Source organism: Penicillium antarcticum, assembly GCF_028974205.1.
Source record: "Penicillium antarcticum strain IBT 31339 chromosome Unknown utg000009l_segment0_segment0, whole genome shotgun sequence".
Classification (NCBI taxonomy): Eukaryota; Fungi; Ascomycota; class Eurotiomycetes; order Eurotiales; family Aspergillaceae; genus Penicillium; species Penicillium antarcticum.
This window is the reverse complement of record NW_026695307.1, coordinates 2,214,570-2,233,788: the sequence shown is the minus strand read 5'-3', so window position 1 is coordinate 2,233,788 and position 19,219 is coordinate 2,214,570. Positions and strand designations below refer to the sequence as shown.

At 50.5% G+C, this 19,219-nt stretch overlaps 7 protein-coding genes across 7 annotated transcripts; 4 read left to right on the top strand and 3 right to left on the bottom strand.

Annotated features, from left to right (window-relative positions):
- Window positions 1–1,589: 1,589 nt before the first annotated feature.
- N7508_009202 (alpha-trehalose phosphate synthase subunit) lies at window positions 1,590–2,274 on the top strand (the record flags this gene model as incomplete). The annotated part of the gene is made up of 2 exons (XM_058467265.1): window positions 1,590–1,608; window positions 1,661–2,274. The coding sequence occupies 2 exons, from the start codon at window positions 1,590–1,592 to the stop codon at window positions 2,272–2,274; spliced, it is 633 nt and encodes a 210-aa protein (XP_058315111.1).
- Window positions 2,275–3,395: 1,121 nt separating this feature from the next.
- On the bottom strand, window positions 3,396–5,832 carry N7508_009201 (uncharacterized protein; the record flags this gene model as incomplete). Its single annotated transcript, XM_058467264.1, has 6 exons — window positions 3,396–3,996; window positions 4,045–5,149; window positions 5,209–5,445; window positions 5,496–5,598; window positions 5,655–5,670; window positions 5,729–5,832. The coding sequence occupies 6 exons, from the start codon at window positions 5,830–5,832 to the stop codon at window positions 3,396–3,398; spliced, it is 2,166 nt and encodes a 721-aa protein (XP_058315110.1).
- A 425-nt stretch (window positions 5,833–6,257) lies between these two features.
- On the bottom strand, window positions 6,258–7,228 carry N7508_009200 (uncharacterized protein; the record flags this gene model as incomplete). The annotated part of the gene is made up of 3 exons (XM_058467263.1): window positions 6,258–6,707; window positions 6,763–7,032; window positions 7,058–7,228. 3 exons carry the CDS (start codon window positions 7,226–7,228, stop codon window positions 6,258–6,260), a joined length of 891 nt encoding a protein of 296 aa, XP_058315109.1.
- A 148-nt stretch (window positions 7,229–7,376) lies between these two features.
- N7508_009199 (uncharacterized protein) lies at window positions 7,377–10,048 on the top strand (the record flags this gene model as incomplete). The annotated part of the gene is made up of 5 exons (XM_058467262.1): window positions 7,377–7,386; window positions 7,437–7,476; window positions 7,527–7,804; window positions 7,860–9,769; window positions 9,824–10,048. The coding sequence occupies 5 exons, from the start codon at window positions 7,377–7,379 to the stop codon at window positions 10,046–10,048; spliced, it is 2,463 nt and encodes an 820-aa protein (XP_058315108.1).
- A 402-nt stretch (window positions 10,049–10,450) lies between these two features.
- N7508_009198 (alkene reductase) lies at window positions 10,451–11,560 on the top strand (the record flags this gene model as incomplete). The annotated part of the gene is made up of 1 exon (XM_058467261.1): window positions 10,451–11,560. The coding sequence occupies one exon, from the start codon at window positions 10,451–10,453 to the stop codon at window positions 11,558–11,560; it is 1,110 nt and encodes a 369-aa protein (XP_058315107.1).
- Window positions 11,561–11,671: 111 nt separating this feature from the next.
- Window positions 11,672–13,531, bottom strand: N7508_009197 (putative MFS transporter; the record flags this gene model as incomplete). Its single annotated transcript, XM_058467260.1, has 5 exons — window positions 11,672–12,669; window positions 12,720–12,757; window positions 12,811–12,919; window positions 12,980–13,141; window positions 13,246–13,531. Coding segments are annotated over 5 exons (1,593 nt in total), but the record flags the coding sequence as incomplete, so codon positions are not given.
- Window positions 13,532–17,467: 3,936 nt separating this feature from the next.
- Window positions 17,468–18,476, top strand: N7508_009196 (acetate uptake transporter family protein; the record flags this gene model as incomplete). The annotated part of the gene is made up of 3 exons (XM_058467259.1): window positions 17,468–17,871; window positions 17,926–18,097; window positions 18,153–18,476. 3 exons carry the CDS (start codon window positions 17,468–17,470, stop codon window positions 18,474–18,476), a joined length of 900 nt encoding a protein of 299 aa, XP_058315105.1.
- Window positions 18,477–19,219: the final 743 nt, after the last annotated feature.

Sequence of the window (19,219 nt, the reverse complement as noted above, 5' to 3'; positions counted from 1 at the left end):
CTCCGAGCAAGAAAATTGCGGTCTTCACAACGCTATTCATGTTGGCATCCGAGAGAATACAACTGAAAATATGTTCTGGGTAGAGACCCTCGGCATGCCTACCGATTCAGTGATAGAGCCAACTCGGGCACACATCGCCAGGAACATGCAAATGATACACGATTGCTTGACGGTTTTTGTGGACGACAAAACTTTTGAGGGCCACTTCAATAAATTTTGTCGCTCGGTAATCTGGCCAGCTCTTCATTACCAGATGCAAGCGGGTCCTCGACACGTTGATTACACCTGGGACCAATATGTCAAGACCAATGAAGCATTTGCTGATGAAAATATCCGGAGATACAGAAAAGGAGACAATATTTGGGTTTCTGATTATTACCTTCTACTTCTCCCGCAGATTTTGAGATCAGGTTTGCCCCGGGCTGATATTGGCTTTTTCCTGACCACGACATTTCCTTCGTACGAAGTTTCCCGATGTTTGTTTTCATGCAAAGATTTGCTGCATGGAATTTTAGGTGCTGACCTTGTTTCGTTCCAGGCAGAGGAGTACCAAGAACACATTGTCCAATGTTGCTACCGGCTATTGGGGCTGGAATTGGTAAAAAGCGGGCTCCGGGTTAAACATCGTCATGTCAGTGTCTGGTATGAGCCTCTGCAAATTGACTCGGCTTATCTCCAGCGTGTTCGTCAAACGAGCGAGGTCAAAGCCTGTATGAACATCATTGTCAAAACATACAACGGGAAGCGCCTCATTGCAGCGCGCGATCGCTTGGATGCACCAGGAGGTGTCAAACATAAGCTTCTGGCTTCCTACAAACTCCTGAAAATTTATCTCCAATGGAGAAATAATATAGATTGTTCTGATCCAAGTCATCTCTGCGGCGCCTGAAGTCCCAGAATTAGCGACAGAAACATCGGAAATTGCGATGAAGATCAATGCAAGATTCTCGACTGTCACCCATCAGCCCTCGGTCTTACTTCAAGGAGACATCAAATACTCTCAGTTCATCGCCCTGTTGAGCGTTGCAGATGTCTTCATGTCAACTTCCCAACGAGAGGGATTAGACCTAACTTGCCATGAATATTTCCACTGTCAAGGTCGACCGTATTCGGGGGCCAGCTATGGATCAATGATCGTGAGTGAGTTTGCGGAAACTGGGCCGTTGGGTATTGACTATCCATGTAACCCATGGGACTACAAGCGTTGTGCCAGAACTCTCAATCAAGCACCCGAAGAAACATTGAGGAGACGAAGAGCGAGGTGGCGGAGACAAAAGAAAGGACTGGATTCTATGAAACACGGATGGATGGACTGGCTGCAATTCAGGCTCGGCATAGCCTGCAAGGCTCGATACCCTCCGCAATTTGACGCTTCCCCATTGATATTTCGCGCTGTGGCACATCTCTACAACTCCGCAAACTCACGCCTGTTTCTCCTCGAGGATGGTGCCCTCTTTGGCGAAGGCCCTGGGGACATGACCACGGTTACCTTGGATCTCATATCAGCTCTTGCCTTAAACCCCAGGAACATCGTCTACATAACCAGCAGGCGGAGCAGATGCGACACGTCATCGCACCCCTTCCTAGCAATGTCGAATACATTCTCGAGTGCGGTTTTTTTAGTCACATTGGTTTCCTCAACCGATTTTCTTTTCTTCAGAACCCAAAGAAACACATGGAGGGCTGGATGGAATCTGGCAAGTGATGTGTAACTATCGAAACCGAGTGGAAGTCAGTTTCCTTGAACAAAGAGACTCTTCTATCGTCTTCCACTACGACGGTGCATTTGATTACCGAGCCGCAATTCGCTTTGCCAACGATCTAGCCTTCCAAGCCAAGGTTTTGCGAGGCAGCGAGTCTTACAAGATCATCCACAAAAATGACGCCGTACACGCCGAGCCCGATATGAACATCTGGATGGATCATGCGGCAGAGTACGTTTTGAACGCAGTTCCGGAATCTGCTCATCCAGACTATGTCTTTGTCGCCGGCGGTGTCTGCGGCCACAATGCTCTGTTTCGCTGGGCAGATGGCAAACAGCGCGAAACCAATCTACCAACTCAGCGCAAGATCAGTGGGTTCCGGCGCTCGAAGGGTTCTTTTTCGTTTATCTACACCGTTGGTATGGGCTTGTATTCTGAGGATGCGAAGTACAAGTTGCCTCTCGGAAGATCACTTTTGAATATCTTGGGCTTTTTGGCTCGTGCTCCGGCCCCTTATACCTTCGCAATGAGTTTGTATATTTGGGGCTTGGTTTGGTTGAGTTATTCTTAGTGATATCGTTACGGTTGTGGTTGGTGTTTTTGGATGGGTCCTCTTCCGATTTTTAATGATTAGAAGAACTATTTGGCGCTTTGTGACTATCGAATTTTGACTTGAATGCATCCTTTCATCCAATATCAAGATCTTTCATGAAGTGGACAATAAGAGCCTCGGTGCAATGAGACGTAGTTATGCTGTAACAGAACGGTAAGTCATGAACATGCGTAAACCTCCTTTACTGCTAAAATCAAATTATATGTGCCATCCTAAGGTACAGTATCCACTTACACTGCAATGAAATTCATAGAGAAATTGGATCCTCATAAGAGGGTCTTATATTCCCAAGTCTGGGACGTGGAGCTAGTATCAGCGCAAAGGCTACAAGCTACGTCCATGAGCCGAATGGGATTATTCCCGATGTATCTCTACTGATCGTCCATCTTCTAGACACGATACCCCACAATTCATGAATTTATGGGTCTACTAGTCTGTTAGGGCAAATCGGGCCCACTCATTCACACATGCATACAAAGTCAAAGCAGCCCAAAGTTATATTCTAAAGCATATGATGCATAACTAAGAATCTAGCAAAGGAGCTTGAACAATAGAAACCATATGCTGCAGCGGAGATACCATGGATTATCATCGTGTAGTTCAATTCAGCAAAGGCGCCACCACAACGAGAGGAGACAGTACCTTGATGAAAAACCAAGGAGAAAAAGCATCAATCGTAGAACGGCAGAAAGGGTAAATGAGACGTCCATCTAGAATAAAATAAGGACATGAGATAGTGGAAATGTTTAGAATGAAAAGGGATTTTCTCATCAATGGCAATGACAATGAGCATGAGAGCAAATGAAGAAATGTTATTGCGCCGATACAAGAACAGGGTGAAGAACCAGGTGCGGGAGAAAGAAGAATGTTGCGAAAAACCAGTGCGAATACAATTGGAAGAGGACGAGGAGGATATAACATGAGATATTATGAGAAAAACCATGAATCGTGAGCCATGGCCAAAGCAACAAAAGCTGATGAAGACTGACTTTCCATGCCGAACTTGAGAAGGGAATCGTGAGACAGTAGCGTAGAAGATAGAGACCGAATTGGCATCGTCAGAAAAGTCCGGGTTTCATTCAAGGTTTTCCTGCCTGCGAATCCGTACCGGACGAAACTAAAGTTGGAGCAACTCGGCGCTTCTTTTGCGGTTGTGTCGCCGTATTTGATGTATCCTTCTCTTCTTTTTCTGACTCGCTAGCTGTTCTTGCATCGCGTTTACCTAGCACAGTACCACCGGCGGTGGCCCCGCCTTGGGTGCTTGATGGCGTTTGCGGCGGTGTTGTTAGTGGAAGTGTTGGTGGCTGCGCAGAATGCGCCGCTGTCACAAGTGGAACGGAGCCGAGAATGGGAGTAGGGTTATTGACAACACCAGTTGGAGGCGGTTGTGACGACTGGGTAGCGATTGAATTGGCCGAGTTCGATCGTGCCGGGCTAGCTGGGGGTGGTGCAGCTGCCGAGTTTGTCGATGCATGAGCCTTAGCTGGAGATGGCGCATGCGTCGGGGTTGGCAGAGGAGTGATATTCGATGAAGCGGTCCCCGGTGTCGCGCTATTTTGGGAAGTGGAGTTGGGCCCTGTTGGGCCAGTGTATATTTGCCCGAGCTCCCCGGGGGCAAACGAGAGTGTGGAACAGAATCCGTCCGAAGAACTCATTAGCAGCGTTAGGCCATCGGTAGACCTACGGTATGTTAGAAAATTCGATAAATTAGAAGATAAAACAACTTACCATGACAAGTCCGTAAAAGTGGCGAAATGCAGGTTGCTGACAACAGTCAAGGGGGTTTGTTGTTGCGTATCATACACCAAAATTGCATCTTGGGTGGCCACGGCATACACAATGCGGTACGGTAGCGCGAAGACTGGGACCGAGTTCTGGCCTGCGTCATCTTCAGCGGTCTTTGGAGAGGGTTGAGCTTTCGATGATTCGGCCGGCGTGGAAGATGGGGGATCCATCAGGGGCTCGCTGGTCAACGATTGACCTGATGTGACCACGGGATCTGGTAAAGATGGGAACATGTCCTCGCCGGACGACGTATCGAGGGTGAGAATTTTGGCCGGCTGAATACCTTCCTTTAAGGTATAGAAGATCGGAGAGCATCTGACCGCAACTGAGGGCTTCTTGTGTCCTGGAAGATGAGAGATTGGGGGCTTATTAAACCCTGCCCGTGTGTAGACGTAAACGGTGTTGATGATCTCGTCTGTTGTCTTTGCAGAATCCGTAGCTGAGACATGTGAAGTCTTGAATTGTCCAGCTGGGGTGAACAACAGGCTTCCGTCGGGGGCAAACGTTAGCCGCCTGAAGAAGGAGGTGAACGTCTCGTTGGCATAAATACTGGTGTTCTTTACTCCCAGTCCGCTTAGACCGCCAAGCCCCCCAACAAGGCTCGGAGAAGAGGTCTCCATTGGTTTCACGGCGGGCAATGGTAGAGATGGGGCAGGAGACGCGGATCGCCGGATAGAGGGAGAGGAGCCAAACGAGGACCGCCGGCTGTGCGATACTGGAGGAGGATCCATGGGAAGATTAGAGGCCATTGGGGTTCCCGGGGTCGAGGGAGCAGGCGATGCAATCGCAAGGGAGTTCGCGTTGGGTTGCTGAGGCCGGCTAGTCACATCTGGAGGCGCAGGGCTGCTGGAGGAGATGCGCTTGGCTGGCAGATCCATCTTGAGAATCTTCCCGTGTGGTGTCAATGTGAACTGACCATCCTTGGTCTTCAAGGAATAGATATGAACTGATCTGTCGGACGACTGAGTCGCAACAAATTCATTCAGCGGATCCCAGGCTACACCTTGGACGTAGTGTGAATGCTCTGCGATCTGTCGGACCATTTGCCCTATGGAATTGAGCTGTCAGCTTATCCGGCCGGATACGACTTGCATAGAGATAACCAACCAGTTTGAGCATTGTAAATTCGGGCGATGTTGTCCATGCTACCTGTAATGATGAAAACACCATCGGGGGACCATGCCAGATCGTAGATCTCGGCGCCGGACGAGCGACACATGTGCTTCACACGCCATGTCTCCTTGTCATCCGAGCGGTCCTCGCCCAACCCAGCTTGCGTCTGCAGCTCTGACGGTACCCACAACAGGACATTTCCATCGTCTCCGGCGGATGCCAGCATCTCACCTGCCAACAGTCAGATATGCAGTCCTGTGCTTTCCTGTGGAAGGACGTACCTTTTGGGCTGAACCGAACCACATTGACGGCCTGTGTGTGCTTTAACAATGTACTTAGATAAGTCACTTTTCGGTCCTCTCCGGTAGATTCGACCTTCCAGAGCTGAAGATATGTTAGATCACGGTCCTCGGAGAAGGGCGAAGGAGGCGGCATCATACTCGGACGTTGTTGTCACTAGAAGACGCGACAGTTAGTCAAGGGAACCATAAAAGAGATCGCAGAGAAAACATACTTGCCAGCAGTAGCTAGACGGCCCTTTCCATTGGGGTCATAATGCACCGAATAGATAGGGGCATTGTCATTATGCCATGAAACGAGCAACGGGGTGGCCTTCATGGCGGACAACGCAGCTCAACACGCTATATTGACCACCACTGATGCGAATGAAGGATGTTACTTCAAGGGAGACCTCGAGTCCAGCAGATGCTGCCTAGTGATAGCTCGTTTCGTGAGGGCAAGGTTGGTCAAAGGGGGTCCACAGTGTGATGAAGGAAGGAGAGGAATGGAGTAAAGTGATGGAAGAGAGAAGAAAGAAAAGGCAAAGTGAGAAGGAGAGAGTCAAAGTGAGGAAGTCGTGATTCCGCGATGATGCTTCGAGTTGCTTGCGCGGGAACGCGACCGTCGATTAGATATGCCGAGCGTCTGACTTGCCCGCTTCTCTACTTCTTTACTTCTTCATTTCAGTTGGTACTTCACTTCTTTGACATTTATATTGTATTTCAATCCCCAACGCCTTCAAATTGTTACATAGAATACATTGTTTACGACACCCAGTTACCAATTGTCTCTCCAAACCAACTGACTGCCTTCTCCCGTCGCTTGTTTCGTGCAGTATCCTGGGTCTTCATGAAGGGTCCGGCCTCCTCCACGTACAACTTCTGCTGCTCCAATTGCGCATAGTGCGCCCTAATTTCCAGCTCTCGTTCATGGGGAGTGAGCTTTTGTAGTGGTTTTGAGGGCTTGAATCCTGCTGGGATGGGCTCGCCTCCGGGGATCTCCAGGCCTGGCTTCTTCTCGGCTGGTGGCTGCTTCTCTGGGTTGAACAGGGATTCCATGGGAGGTGGCTCAACACCGGCAGCCTTGGCTTCCTCGATTCGCTTTTCATAGTCTAACATCTGATGGTAGAGCTTGTCGGCGTGCATCTGGATGCGCTCTTCTTTTTCGGCGTCATGAGTGAAGGAGGATGCGTAACCAAGAGCCTGGAGGAATTTCTGTTCCAATTCATGTTAGTATGTATATAGTTGTAGATTGCATATATCAACTCACGGTCTGCGTTGTGAAGCATCGGGAGAAAGTGCCATTCTCCGCCGAACACAAAGTCAATCGGGCCTCAATTTGCTTCCGCCAGTTGCCGGTCTGGAAGCAATAGGTCAAGGCTTCATGCTCCAATGCGCAGTTCTCCATTGCTGCCCGCTGCACCGTGTCGCCGCGCTCCTTGTGCTTTTCGATCACTTTCTCCGCCCCGCGGACTCCGTTGCTCTCATCGAGAGCCCGCCGGGGGCTTGTAGGTTTTCCAGAGGTCGGCATAACGACCATCTTGGTAAAGAGAAGCCGCGGGGACCTTGGGTGTCGCGGAATCAGAGGGTTGGGATGTTTGCGTAGGCGTCGGAGTCGGCGGGTTCACGCCGGCAGGGACATATTTGTCGGGCTGCTCCTGCTCGAGGTAATCACGAAGGCCCGGTTCAAGCTTGTTGACCGGGTCAGATTTGCTGTCGCCCCAGAACCAACCCATTTGGACTTGCGAAATGTGACCGTTGAGAGTTGCGGAGAAATCGGCACAAAAATGGATCGACCCCCGATCGCCTTGGCTCCGACCGCAATTGGCGTTCTACTCCTCAACCAACAACACGACGCGTCTTTCTCGACGCCGTTCCTCCACCATGGAACCTAGTAGGTCATTTCTATCTATATACATTGGAATGATCGCTAACCATTGACAGCGCGAGAGGAGCGGCAGCAAATGCGGCAGCGTGGAGCTGGGTACGCGCCTTACTTCTACCCCGCGAAACAACATAGCTAACTTGGGACAGGACGCGCAAAGCAAAGGAAGTCAATTTCGGATTCTCCTTCGGTGGTCTTGCATCTGAACCATCAGCGACCGCGCCGTTTCCTATCGTACCTGAGCCTCGACCACAAACGCAACCCGCGACGACACCACCATTACCCAAGGTATCAACCCAGGGCGAGAAGGAGAATGCGCGTACACCAGGAAGCGCGCGTAACAGACTTCCCGAGCGACCTTCGACATACGACATACCATCAGACGATGGACCTGAACAAACGCGAAGCAACAAACGGAGGAAGATCAGTAAGTTTGGCGCGAGACATCATCTACGCTCAAGCGTGTGCTAATGCTTTTCAAGATCCAATCGAAGGGGTACAGGATACTCCAACTCGGCGAAACAGGGCGCAACCCACGAATAGCGACTCCCAAGCCGCTGATAACAGCGCAGGTGGCACAGAGAGGCAACCCAGCAATGCATCTCCAAGTACCGACGTGACTACACAAGCAAAGCCCACAACAGAACCTCAGCCTCAAATATCACCTATTCCGGAGCCCTCTGTTGACGATCAGCGCCCAGTGACCGAGCCCTCAAGTGCTAATAGGGTGGAACCGGTGATCCCAGCCGATAAGGAGCAGCCTGCTCAGAATGATACATCAGCCAATGGCGCCACACAGGCCGTAGTGGCAGAAGGCACTCAAAAGCAAACTGCACCACCCAAAGCATCCTCATCTAAGGCTCAATCTGGGCCCATGCAGCCAGACAAAATGAAGACACCACGTGAAAGACGACACAGGAGTCAATCACCAATAAACTCTTCGAAACAGGCTCAAGGAGACAGCAGAAATAAACGAGGCACTACAGAACCTGCTTCTCCGGTGGTACACTTTGCAGAGAAATCTACAACAAATCTCCCAAGCAACGTATCAACGGAGCCTGCCGGGGCCACTGATATTGCTGATAATGGTGCTGAGGCAGCTGAAAATATCCCAGAAACCACGGGAATTGCATCAGAACAAGACACGCCAGTATTTACCGAGCCTCTCCAGACGACAAAGAAGGCGCGAGGCCGGCCGCGCAAGTCCACTGTGTCTCAATTACCAGAAACTACGACTAATACAGAACAAGAACATGCGCCTGAAACACAAGCTGAACCGACAGCAGTACAGGCTGAGACATCATCAAAATCAAAACTGCGCCGTGGAAGGCCGTCTCTCAATGGCAAGACAAAGGTTGTTGAGTTCGAGAGAGTCTCAAGTGAGTCTCCTCCAGCACAGGCTGAGGCATCTACACAGCCCAAACGGCCCCGGGGCAGACCATCTCTCATTGGGAAGACCAGAGTTGCTGGTGGCAACAGGGCTTCGCCTGAGCTCGTGCCAGATGCTGTGGAGGTGGAAAATCCAATCTCCAAACCGCAACGCGGCAGACCTAAGAAGGCCAACCGTGAAGCTGAGCCCGAGCCTGAAGCTGAGGCAGAACAACCAGAAGCGGATGAGCCTGTAGAAACTGCAGTTCCCAAGCCACAACGCGGCAGACCTAGCAAGAAAGGAAAACGCCCGGCGGAGCCTGAGCCTGAGCCAGCCGACCCTGAACCCACCACAGAAGACCAACCAAGTCCTGAGACTGTACCCACATCCAAACCACGCGGCAGGCCTGCAAAGAAGGCGAAGCGTCCAGTTGAGCATGGGGCAGATTCAGAAGCTGATGCAGAGCAAGAGCAACCCACAGCTGAGCCTACCGAGCAACCTCGCCGAAAGACTCGTGAGCCTCGAGGAGAGAGCTTCCCTGTCACTGTTCATCGTCTCGCCAATGCCGTTGCTCTGGGCGGTAGGGTCGCTGCCGCAACTGATTCTGGAGACGAACAAGACTCCGCCGATGAGCTATCATCACGCCAGCGAACCAAGGTTCCTAACCGCGGTGGTGTCAATCCTGCCGACGTATTGGGCCAGATCTGCCGTGAATCTCTCGAGAAGACCCTCAACACGCTCAAAGATGGCATTGCCAATGAGGCGAATGTTACACGACGAGCAGAGTGGACACGCAAGAAAAAAGTCGTCGAGGCCTTCGGGTTGGAACTCGAGAATCGTCTTATGGATCTAAGCGAGATGCTGGATAGTAACTTTGTTCTCGGCGTGCAATTGAAGAAAGCCAAGAAGGAAATGATGGAGCTACGCAGTCATCTCTACCGAGTCAAAAAGGAACGAGAGCATGTGGCTTTGCAGATGGACGCAGTGCGCGGCAAACACATTGACGAGGAGAAAGCCAAATTGGTAAGTACCATTTCTCAGTTCTAGTTCGATGGAGTACCCTACTAACAATCCCAGTCACGAACCACCATCAACAACTCCCTTCACAGCCTCGAACTCGCCCTCGAGCGTAACAAGAGCCGCACCGCAGCCGTCGAAACCACTTCTGCAGATCTCGAATTCATGCTCCGCACCGTCGCCGACGTGAGTGCGCGAGCCCCAGGAGCCCAAGGCGGACTCCTGAGCCAAATACGGGCGTTTAATGCACAGCTCGAAGCTACTGCAAGCCGCCTCGAGCGATGATATTGGATTTAATGTTTTTCTGTTATGATACCAGTGTACAATGGGGGCATAGTCCTGGCTGGGCCAGAGTTGTATCGAATATGAGAGAATAAGCTGGGATCCCGAGTCTCCAATCCCGAGGCCCACTCGGTAGATGATTAAGTATTATTAATTATGCCGAAGTCGCCCAGTAGCAAATCAGAAGTGTCAATTGCAGGTTTCGGGCACTTGATATCCAGTTTTTGCCGCCACAACTGAAACAACTCTGCTTGTAAATCCGATGCTTGATAATCTACGTGCGGGAACTCCACAGAAATAGAAATTGTATATAAAAGCCCCTATGCTCTTTTCCCTCAGCGCCCAAGTCCAAATCACTCAATTTCTCACCTATACATAATCACACAACCCCTAAGTCCAATCAAAATGACCAAACTCCTCACCCCCATCCGCGTCGGCCGCGTCGAGCTCTCAAACCGCATCGCCATGGCGCCAATGACGCGCTTCCGCGCCGACGACAACCACATCCCCCTCCCATTCATGAAGGAATACTACGCACAACGCGCCTCGGTCCCAGGAACCCTCCTGATCACAGAGGCAACTTTCATCAGCCCCCGGGCCGGCGGATACCCCAACGTCCCTGGAATCTACAACGACGCCCAAATCGCAGCCTGGAAAGAAATTACCGACGCAGTGCACGCCAAGGGTAGCCACATCTACGTGCAACTGTGGGCGCTCGGCCGTGTCGCCAACCCAGAAGTCCTAAAATCCGAAGGTGACTTCGAACTCGTTTCTAGCAGTGCCACGCCGGCCGCTGAGGGGTCTCCTACGCCTCGCGCGCTTGAGGAGGCTGAGATCGGCGGCTGGGTTGGGGATTATGCTCAGGCTGCGAAGAATGCTGTTGCCGCTGGATTTGATGGTGTTGAGATTCATGCTGCTAATGGGTATCTGATTGATCAGTTCAATCAGGATACTTGTAATGTGCGGAGTGATGGGTATGGAGGCAGTGTTGAGGCTAGGGGACGCTTTGCTGTTGAGGTTACCAAGGCGGTGGTTGATGCTGTTGGTGCGGACCGGACTGGTATTCGGTTTAGTCCTTGGAGTACGTTCCAGGGCATGCGCATGGAGGATCCGAAGCCGCAATTTGAGTATCTTGCTACGCAGATGGCTGCGTTGAAGCTTGCTTATGTTCATGTTGTTGAGTCGCGGATTGCTGGTAATGCTGATGTTGAGTCGACGGATCAGTTGGATTTCTTTATCGAGGCTTATGCTGATGCTTCGCCGGTCATTGTTGCCGGTGGGTATAAGGCTGATTCGGCGGCTCAGGCTGTTGATGCCAAGTATAAGGATCATGATGTTATTATTGGCTTTGGTCGGCCTTTTATTACCAACCCTGATCTGGCGTTCCGGATTAAGGAGGGCATTTCGTTTGTGCCTCATGATCGGACGAACTTTTATGTTCCCAAGGATCCTAAGGGATACATTGACTATGAGTTCAGTGAGGAGTTCAAGAAGACCGTCGGAGTTCAGGCCTGATTGATTAGCGATATAGAACTTGATGTATATAACAAGACTAGAAACTGCATATAATGGCATATATGGACTGCATATGACTCCACGGCTCTGGGCGCAAACTTAGAGCGCATACTAGACAACAGTTAGCATAATCTGAACCCAACCAATCCAATACACACTCACCCTAAACCCCGTATTCTCACGATCCGTCAAATCCCAAAACTCAACCTCACCCCTTCCCTCGCCAGCCTTCTCCCTCCGAGAATTCTCCCAAACATAATACCCCCGAAGCCCCAAAGTGAACACAATAGCAACGGCAAGCGTAGCAACAATAGCAATCTTAGCCGGCACATAATCCGGCTCATCCTCAGTGCGGAAAGTAAGCGGCCCCAGAATATTCCCCAAACAAAACGCCATTAACAAAACAGCATTCATAGAAACCTTTTTCGTATGGCCGGCCACATTAGCCCCCGCAAGCGAATACATAATCGGCAACGCAGACCCAGTACACTGCGTCAAATAATTACCAGCCAGCTGCGCAGACTGATTCGACCGCGGCGCAAAAGCAAGTAAACACCCTCCAAGCAACCCAGCAGAAAGAGAAGCAACAACACACAAACAGCGCTGGTTATAGCGACCCGCCGCCCAGGATACAGCCAAAATACTCACAATGCTCACGGCGCCGTTAGGAAGATTCAGCAATTCCGTCTGTTTGGTCGTATATCCGAAATTCTTGATAATAAGCGAAGTAAACGAACTCATCGCTGCATTGGGTACGTCCATCGCAGTGACGATAATAGCAATAAGATATGTCTGCGGATCAGCGAAGATCTCAACAAACTGGCTGCGCTTGAAGTGTTTGTTTTCGATTCCGGTTTGGTTTTCACGGAGCCGTTCGATTGCCAGGAGTTTTTCGCTGTGACCTAGGCGCGATGTCATTGGGTTGTCTGGGAGGAAGATTGTTATGCTTATTCCCACGGCTATGGTTATTAGGCCGAAGATTAGGAACATAATTTGCCATGGTTTGAAGGCGTTTGAGGTGTAGAAGAGGAGGCCGTAGGCTACTAGTGCGCCCATTATGGAGGCGGTTCCGGTGCCCAGGTACCAGATTCCCATTCTTTTGGGTTGTTCTGTGGTTTGTTAGCTGGGTCTTGTGTATGGAGTGATGGGGGTGTTTTACCGTCTCGTTTGTACCACATCGACGTGATGAGGATCAATCTGGAGTATTGTGAGAATGGGTCTGGAGGAGGACGGGATACTGTAGGACTCACGCTGGTGCAATGGCACTCTCAAAGCAACCAAGTAGAACCCGGAGAACCATCAACCCAGGGAAATTCTTCGCAGTGCAGTTCAAAGTCGTCATGAGGCCCCATAATGCAACTATCCACGAGTCAGTAAACACGTATCACATATCACACGTGGACCCTGAGCCAAACTCACCGTTCAACCCCAAATACTTAGCAGTCGGCAACCGCTGCATCAAAAACCCAGTAGGCAACTCGAAAAATAAGTACGTCACATAGAACGCAAGCGTCAGATTCGAGAATTGATCAGTATGCATATTGGTATCACTGAGCAAGCCCATGACTGACGCATAGTTGACTGTAAGAGAGAGAAAAGCCGAGGGGTTAGGTACGACATACATCCATACATCCCGTCGTAAGAGGCCAGACATCAACATGGGAACTAGGAACCGGGACACCTACTGAGCACCTTATCCAAATACTGCAGATTATAAGCCGCCCACATCAACGGCATGATCATCCAATCGATTTTGCGCACGAGTGCTTTCTCATCGACTTCTGATATTTCCGCTGAATCTTCTGAACGGAGGAAGTCGAGGGCTGCGTCGGCATTACCGGTTGATATTAGGTTGTTTTTGGTTTCTAGGTCCATGTCTGTTGGTATTGGTTGTTTCCCAGGTTCTGGATTCATTGTTCTGGTAGATGTGGTTGGGATGGTATTGGGCTGGGACGAGATGGGCTTTGTTTGCTATAGATTTCAATCACTTTGATATTGGGACTGTAGATGCCAACTGCAACTAGACAGAAATGAATTGATATAAATATACCCAACATCTTATCTCCTCTCCTCTCTCTCGACTGACAGTCAATCCAAGCACACAGTACCCCCTCTAACCCTCAGACCAAAAGCAGGGACCAAAAGCCAAACCAGTACCTCCAGCGAGATAACACCGCTCCTACCTTCCTGAAGAAGCGCATCGGCAGGGACAAAGCAGTGCATTGTGCGGAGAATCCGCGGTCTAAGCCGCCGATTGATAACAAATATCGAATCTCGACGCGAGACTGTCGCGGTGGTTGGCTGGCTGGCGAGGGAATGTCGGGAATCCAGCGCAACTGTCACATCGCTACTAGCGGATTGCGCCGCGCGCAGCTTAGATAACTGCCATGGGCATTTTGACAGGCTCGCCTTTTGCACAGTAGGCTTTAAAAGGAAGGTGATCGCTGAGATAAGTGTCTTGGAGTTGTAGACCCCGCACGCGGAAGGGTCGGCAGTTGGGGTCTATTCTGATGCTGGCGATAGGAAGTAATTAGCTGAATTGAGCTGGTAGAATATTTAGTGAGTTGATTAGTGAGCTGTTCAGTGAGCTGGTGAGTGAGTTGGTCAATGAGTTGGGTGGGAGGTCTTGGGGAAGTGTTGGGACTTGATAAGGTGTTGGGGTTGCCAGGTGAAGACTTGGGGTCCGAGGACAGTCGGCAGTGAGCAAGTAGATACTATAGTCGATCAGATAAGCTGGATGAAAAATGAAGAGAACCAGAAATACCTCGGAAAAGTGGCTCAGCCATCAAGGTAGTTGACCGCTCTTCGATACCCTTCGATACAACATCATAGGCATGAACCTCTTTTTGAGACCTCCAACCGATCCGCACTCCGCACATACTCCATTCATGTACATGTAGCTTATCCCCAAAAACAAACATGACTCGAATAGGCGAGTTGCATGGATCTAAATCGGAACATTATTCGGACAACTTTCGGCCAAAGTACAGTCAAGTCCCCAGTAGCCATGTGTATCCCCACAATCTCCATCTCACATCATGAGATCCTCACGTGGCGTTGGGGTTTGTCCGACTTGGCAGAGAGTACGGGGCCCATTCCTGGGCGTTGGTTCCTGGGCATCTGGGCATCGTAACTGGGCGTTCAATTCGATCCGAAGGCCTTCCGCTCCGCCGAGCCGAATTGAACAATTTTCGGCTATACAACACGATGGGACGGGTCCAGTGTGAACCACGGGTTCCAATCCAATTCTTTCGTTTCCAAGACCTTGTCTTGGGGTAATTGACGCCGCTGGAACGGGATCTCAGATTGCTATATTGTGGTTGGATATGCAAGAACGATCAGATGAGCAACTGTGGGGAAACTGGGATGTTCATGGGATGTTGAATGGTTGAACCTTCCCAGGTTTGCGTGTGCAGGATCGACTGTCGCATGACGATGCATGACGCTACTCCCAAGGCTGAGAGAGCTCTCCCCGCATTGCTGTTTTGAGCATGGGTAGTGAAGTAGAGTTGGGAACTCGAGTTTGGATACGCCATGTGGCTACTAGGACAACGCTTGATCTGTGCTTTGACATGGCGGTCAACAGTGTTGATTCTTGCTTTTTTTGAGTTCGCGAACTGCCAATAGTGCCACTTTTGATAGAGCTGAGTTTTGCGCTTAAGCGGTGAACACTCAATTCAGTTCAGTTCAGTTCAGTTCAGTTCTAGTGTACTCTGTACAGAGTACAGTCATCGGCTCAAATGTTCTTTGTACTTATTATGCGGTAACATCAACGTGGCCAGGCCCTCGCAACGGTGTGTATGTCTCACCAGCGAATATCAGCCTAAAGTCAAAAGTCCACACCATTTTCACGGGCAGGGCTAAAGCCAATCTCAAGCCTTTGTGGTGGTTGTTTATTGTTCTTGGCACGCCACAAATCAATGTATAAGGGGAGCAACCACCACTAGTGACTAGCGGCATGCCAGAGATTTCACCAGTCCACAATGCCCTCGCCTCGGTGAAAGAGAGGGTGTACGAGGCAAGTGGAGCTACCTATACTACCCTGTTACCTACGTCTGCAGAACAGACGATAGCCTGCACAGGGGGATCTTGCATAATGACCGAGATGCATTAGTGTCGGAGTGATCCTCCCGTGTTTCTCCTGGCCCCCAACCCCCCTGGATGGAGCAGAGTTTCTCACCGTAGACAGGGGAACTGTAGGCCACGACATTCCAGTTAACCCGAGACAGTATCCGTCCGAAGCTGAACGGGGAAATCTCTGACGCGGGCCGAATCCGAAGTCAACGGGAGCTCAATGGAGCACAGTGAGACGTCGACAGGTTCCACTTCTCTCACGTTTGTCACTCCATCGAACCACTATGTGGAGATGAAGCTTGACCTTGCAGGTCTAGCTTGGAAAAAGAAAGATGGTATCAAATGAATATGAAAAATCACGCACGGCGTGGCCGATCGACTCTCAACGGCGGAACAGGATCATCCTAGAATAAACATGGAACCATGATACAGTGTGGGCTGGAATAGCGATCGGTAATCTAAACTCAGTCTACCATATCCCGTCTTTCCGAAACGTCCAGCAACATACTCAAACCCGGAGTTAGATGAGGATTGTCCGTGTCAACGTTAAGTCAACATAGAGATATCCGCGCCGGGCTCAAAAAAGGGGCAAAAGGAGACCTTAAACAGACTAGACCCGACCCACGATGGTCGTACCCACGCCCGAATACAGTAGGGAAGAGAGAGAAAAAATGGGGAAACATGCATAGACAGACAGCGAATCACGTCCATCCCTGTTCTAATGTGTATGGGACGGGTAGGGACAGGTGTTGGGGGGGGCTTATGGCTTGATGAATTCATTGGTGCGTAATCCCGCCCGAAAACAGCTAACAGCTTTGTGGTATGATATTCAGGTATTTGGTCCAAGTCATTGTTTGGTTTCTGGAGAAATGGAAGTCTTGGACCGAGGTCGTGACGCAGTTGACCCGGTTATGCCGGGATTTGCCCCCGAAGCTTGGGAGGGTGAGTATGGATCGTCAGTTTCTCTCTCTCTCTCTCTCTCTCTCTCCACAGAGCTGCATATGCGAGTTGCTAAGCAGGTGCCCTTTGCTTCTCGGGCTAGGGGAGGTTCGTGGAAGACGATCACGATTTTCGTTCGAGTACTCCGAGAGTAATTTCCATGCAGGCTATTATGCATGGGCTTGAGACCCTTGACCCACTGATTAGACGCGGCTGACCGGAGGCAAAGAGAAAAGTAGCCGGGAAATTATAACTGGAAGACCATTGGAACACTGCCACGACCCAATCCAGAATAATTAATAATGTTCAATGGAAAGGGAGGTGTATGAACGAGCTATACCGTAGAATATGGATTCCCCGGATCCCCGCCCTTTCCCCAGTCGACTTGGTATTTCCTTTCATCCATTCTTCCGTGCCGTCCCCTGCATACCTCTGCTGGCAGTTGCTGGCATGGCTGATGTCTCGAGTCCACGGCAGAGTCTAGAGTAGTCTCGTGAAACTCCCCCCGGTCTACTCGTATACATAAAGTGGCACTTGTCCCCTAGCTCCGTTCAGTTTCCACTTTTTCATTAACCTCGCGGATGCACATCACTGCTTCAACAAATCAATAAAATAAAATAATATTTAAAAAAAAAGAAGTAAGTTCTCTGGTTCCACATCGTTCCGTTCGTCCCTTCTCTCTGGCTATATTAGCTTCCGTGTCATCCATTTCTCCAACTCCAACTTTGTTCTTCATCTCAAACCAGCAGTGCTGTTCAAGAGTTGAATCCTTTCCCCTTGACCCCAATAATAACTGTGTTATCAATTGGCGGTGCTTTTTACGTCCAGCTAGCTGGTCTTCCTTTTTACGATCTTCCCTTTTAACGAACATAATCAGATCTTATATCTTGCATCATGTCTGCGACTGAAGCATCAAACAACCCCGGTCTGGATAAGGACCTCGGTGGCGCTCCCCAGACCCAGAACGGCTCGGGCGCTCCTATACAGCCTCAGATGTCCGCCGAGGAGCACCAGGTGGCTCGCGCCGCCGCCCGCTTCGGATACGGACCTCTGGCTCACGTTAACACCGCCGAGGCTTCCCTCCCGGCTTTTGGTGGAGAGTTCCAGCCTGGTCTGTACAAGTCGGTTGAGGGTCGCAAGTTCGGTAACCCTGCTCCTCTGGGCCTCTGCGCTTTCGCCTTGACTACTTTCGTGCTGAGCTGTATCAACATCGGTGCTAGGGACATTAGCAAGCCCAACATCGTTGTTGGTCTTGCCTTCGGATATGGTGGTCTTGTTCAGTTGCTTGCTGGCATGTGGTATGTATCGTTACCCAATGAAGATGCAGAGAACTGAATGCTGATTTGTACCAGGGAAATGGCCGTTGGCAACACCTTCGGTGCTACTGCCCTCTCCTCTTACGGTGGTTTCTGGTTGGCCTTTGCTATCGTCTTGACCCCCGGTGGGTTCGAGATCGAAGAAGAGCTCGGTGCAACCTCCAGCGATCCCTCCAACTTCTATAACTCCATGGGTCTGTTCCTGATGGTACGTCGCCCCACACTTCACGCATCATTGGAGTCAATGCTAACCAACGATATAGGGCTGGTTCATCTTCACAACCATCATGCTCTTCTGCACCCTCAAATCAACCGTCGCCTTCTTCCTGCTCTTCTTCTTCCTGGACCTGACCTTCCTCCTCCTCGGTATCTCCTACCTGCAGACCGATTCTTCCGGAGGCGTCAACACCCCCGTCCAGAAAGCAGGCGGTCTCTTCGGTCTCCTGGCTGCCTTTGCCGCCTGGTACAACGCCCTCGCCGGTATCGCCGATACCAGTAACAGCTTCTTCATCATCCCCGTTGCCCACTTCCCCTGGTCGGCTACTGGCCGTACCCGTCGCACCAAGTCTGAGCGCGAGATTGCTTAGATTATGTCGCGATCGGAATGTGGGAGTGGAGAGGTGTCGCTGCCATCTAGGTCTTTTGGCACTTGTAATGTTTCTGATACCCAGCGCTGTATGTACCCGTCACAGGCGAATATCTTGGTTCCCTTTTGACTCGATTGGATATGTGAATGGTCGGTTATCGACGCGTTCGCTCGTTGCTTGATGATTGGTTCAGTCGCATGTTCGTCCGGTCGGGGCTTCGTGCTTTTCGTCTTGTGACTTTGTGACTGTTTGCCTTCTTGGCTTGAGATGATCAATACGGAATGTCTCTTCCTCGGCGGCAGTTGCAAAAGTGTCTGGTCGCGTTGGCTCTTTGTAGCGATGTGACTGGTTAATTGTTTGGTCGGTGGTTCCTCGTGCGAGCGTACTGTTTTTGTATAGGCTTGGCTTGGACTCCGGCTTTTTTTTCCTTGCTGTATTTAGTCTCCTTACCTGCGAGTTTTAACTCTGTAATTAATTCCATGTTTTATGACAACGTGTCGATATGTTCTTCGTCTGTCTTCGTGTAGTGTTGTCTCGAGGTTTGAACTGGGTAAGGTAGGGTCTTACCTTGTTCCGAGGTCATGTGTTGTGTAGGTAGGTGTTGACGCGACTTGCAGTCGGCATCGAAGGGTCCCTGGCCGCTCGTGACTGTGACTGGTACCTGTTGCGGGTTGTAAACAGCAGGGTAAGTCAATGCAAAGAGCTGGATGAGCCTTGCATCTGCAAAGTTATACTGTCAGCAA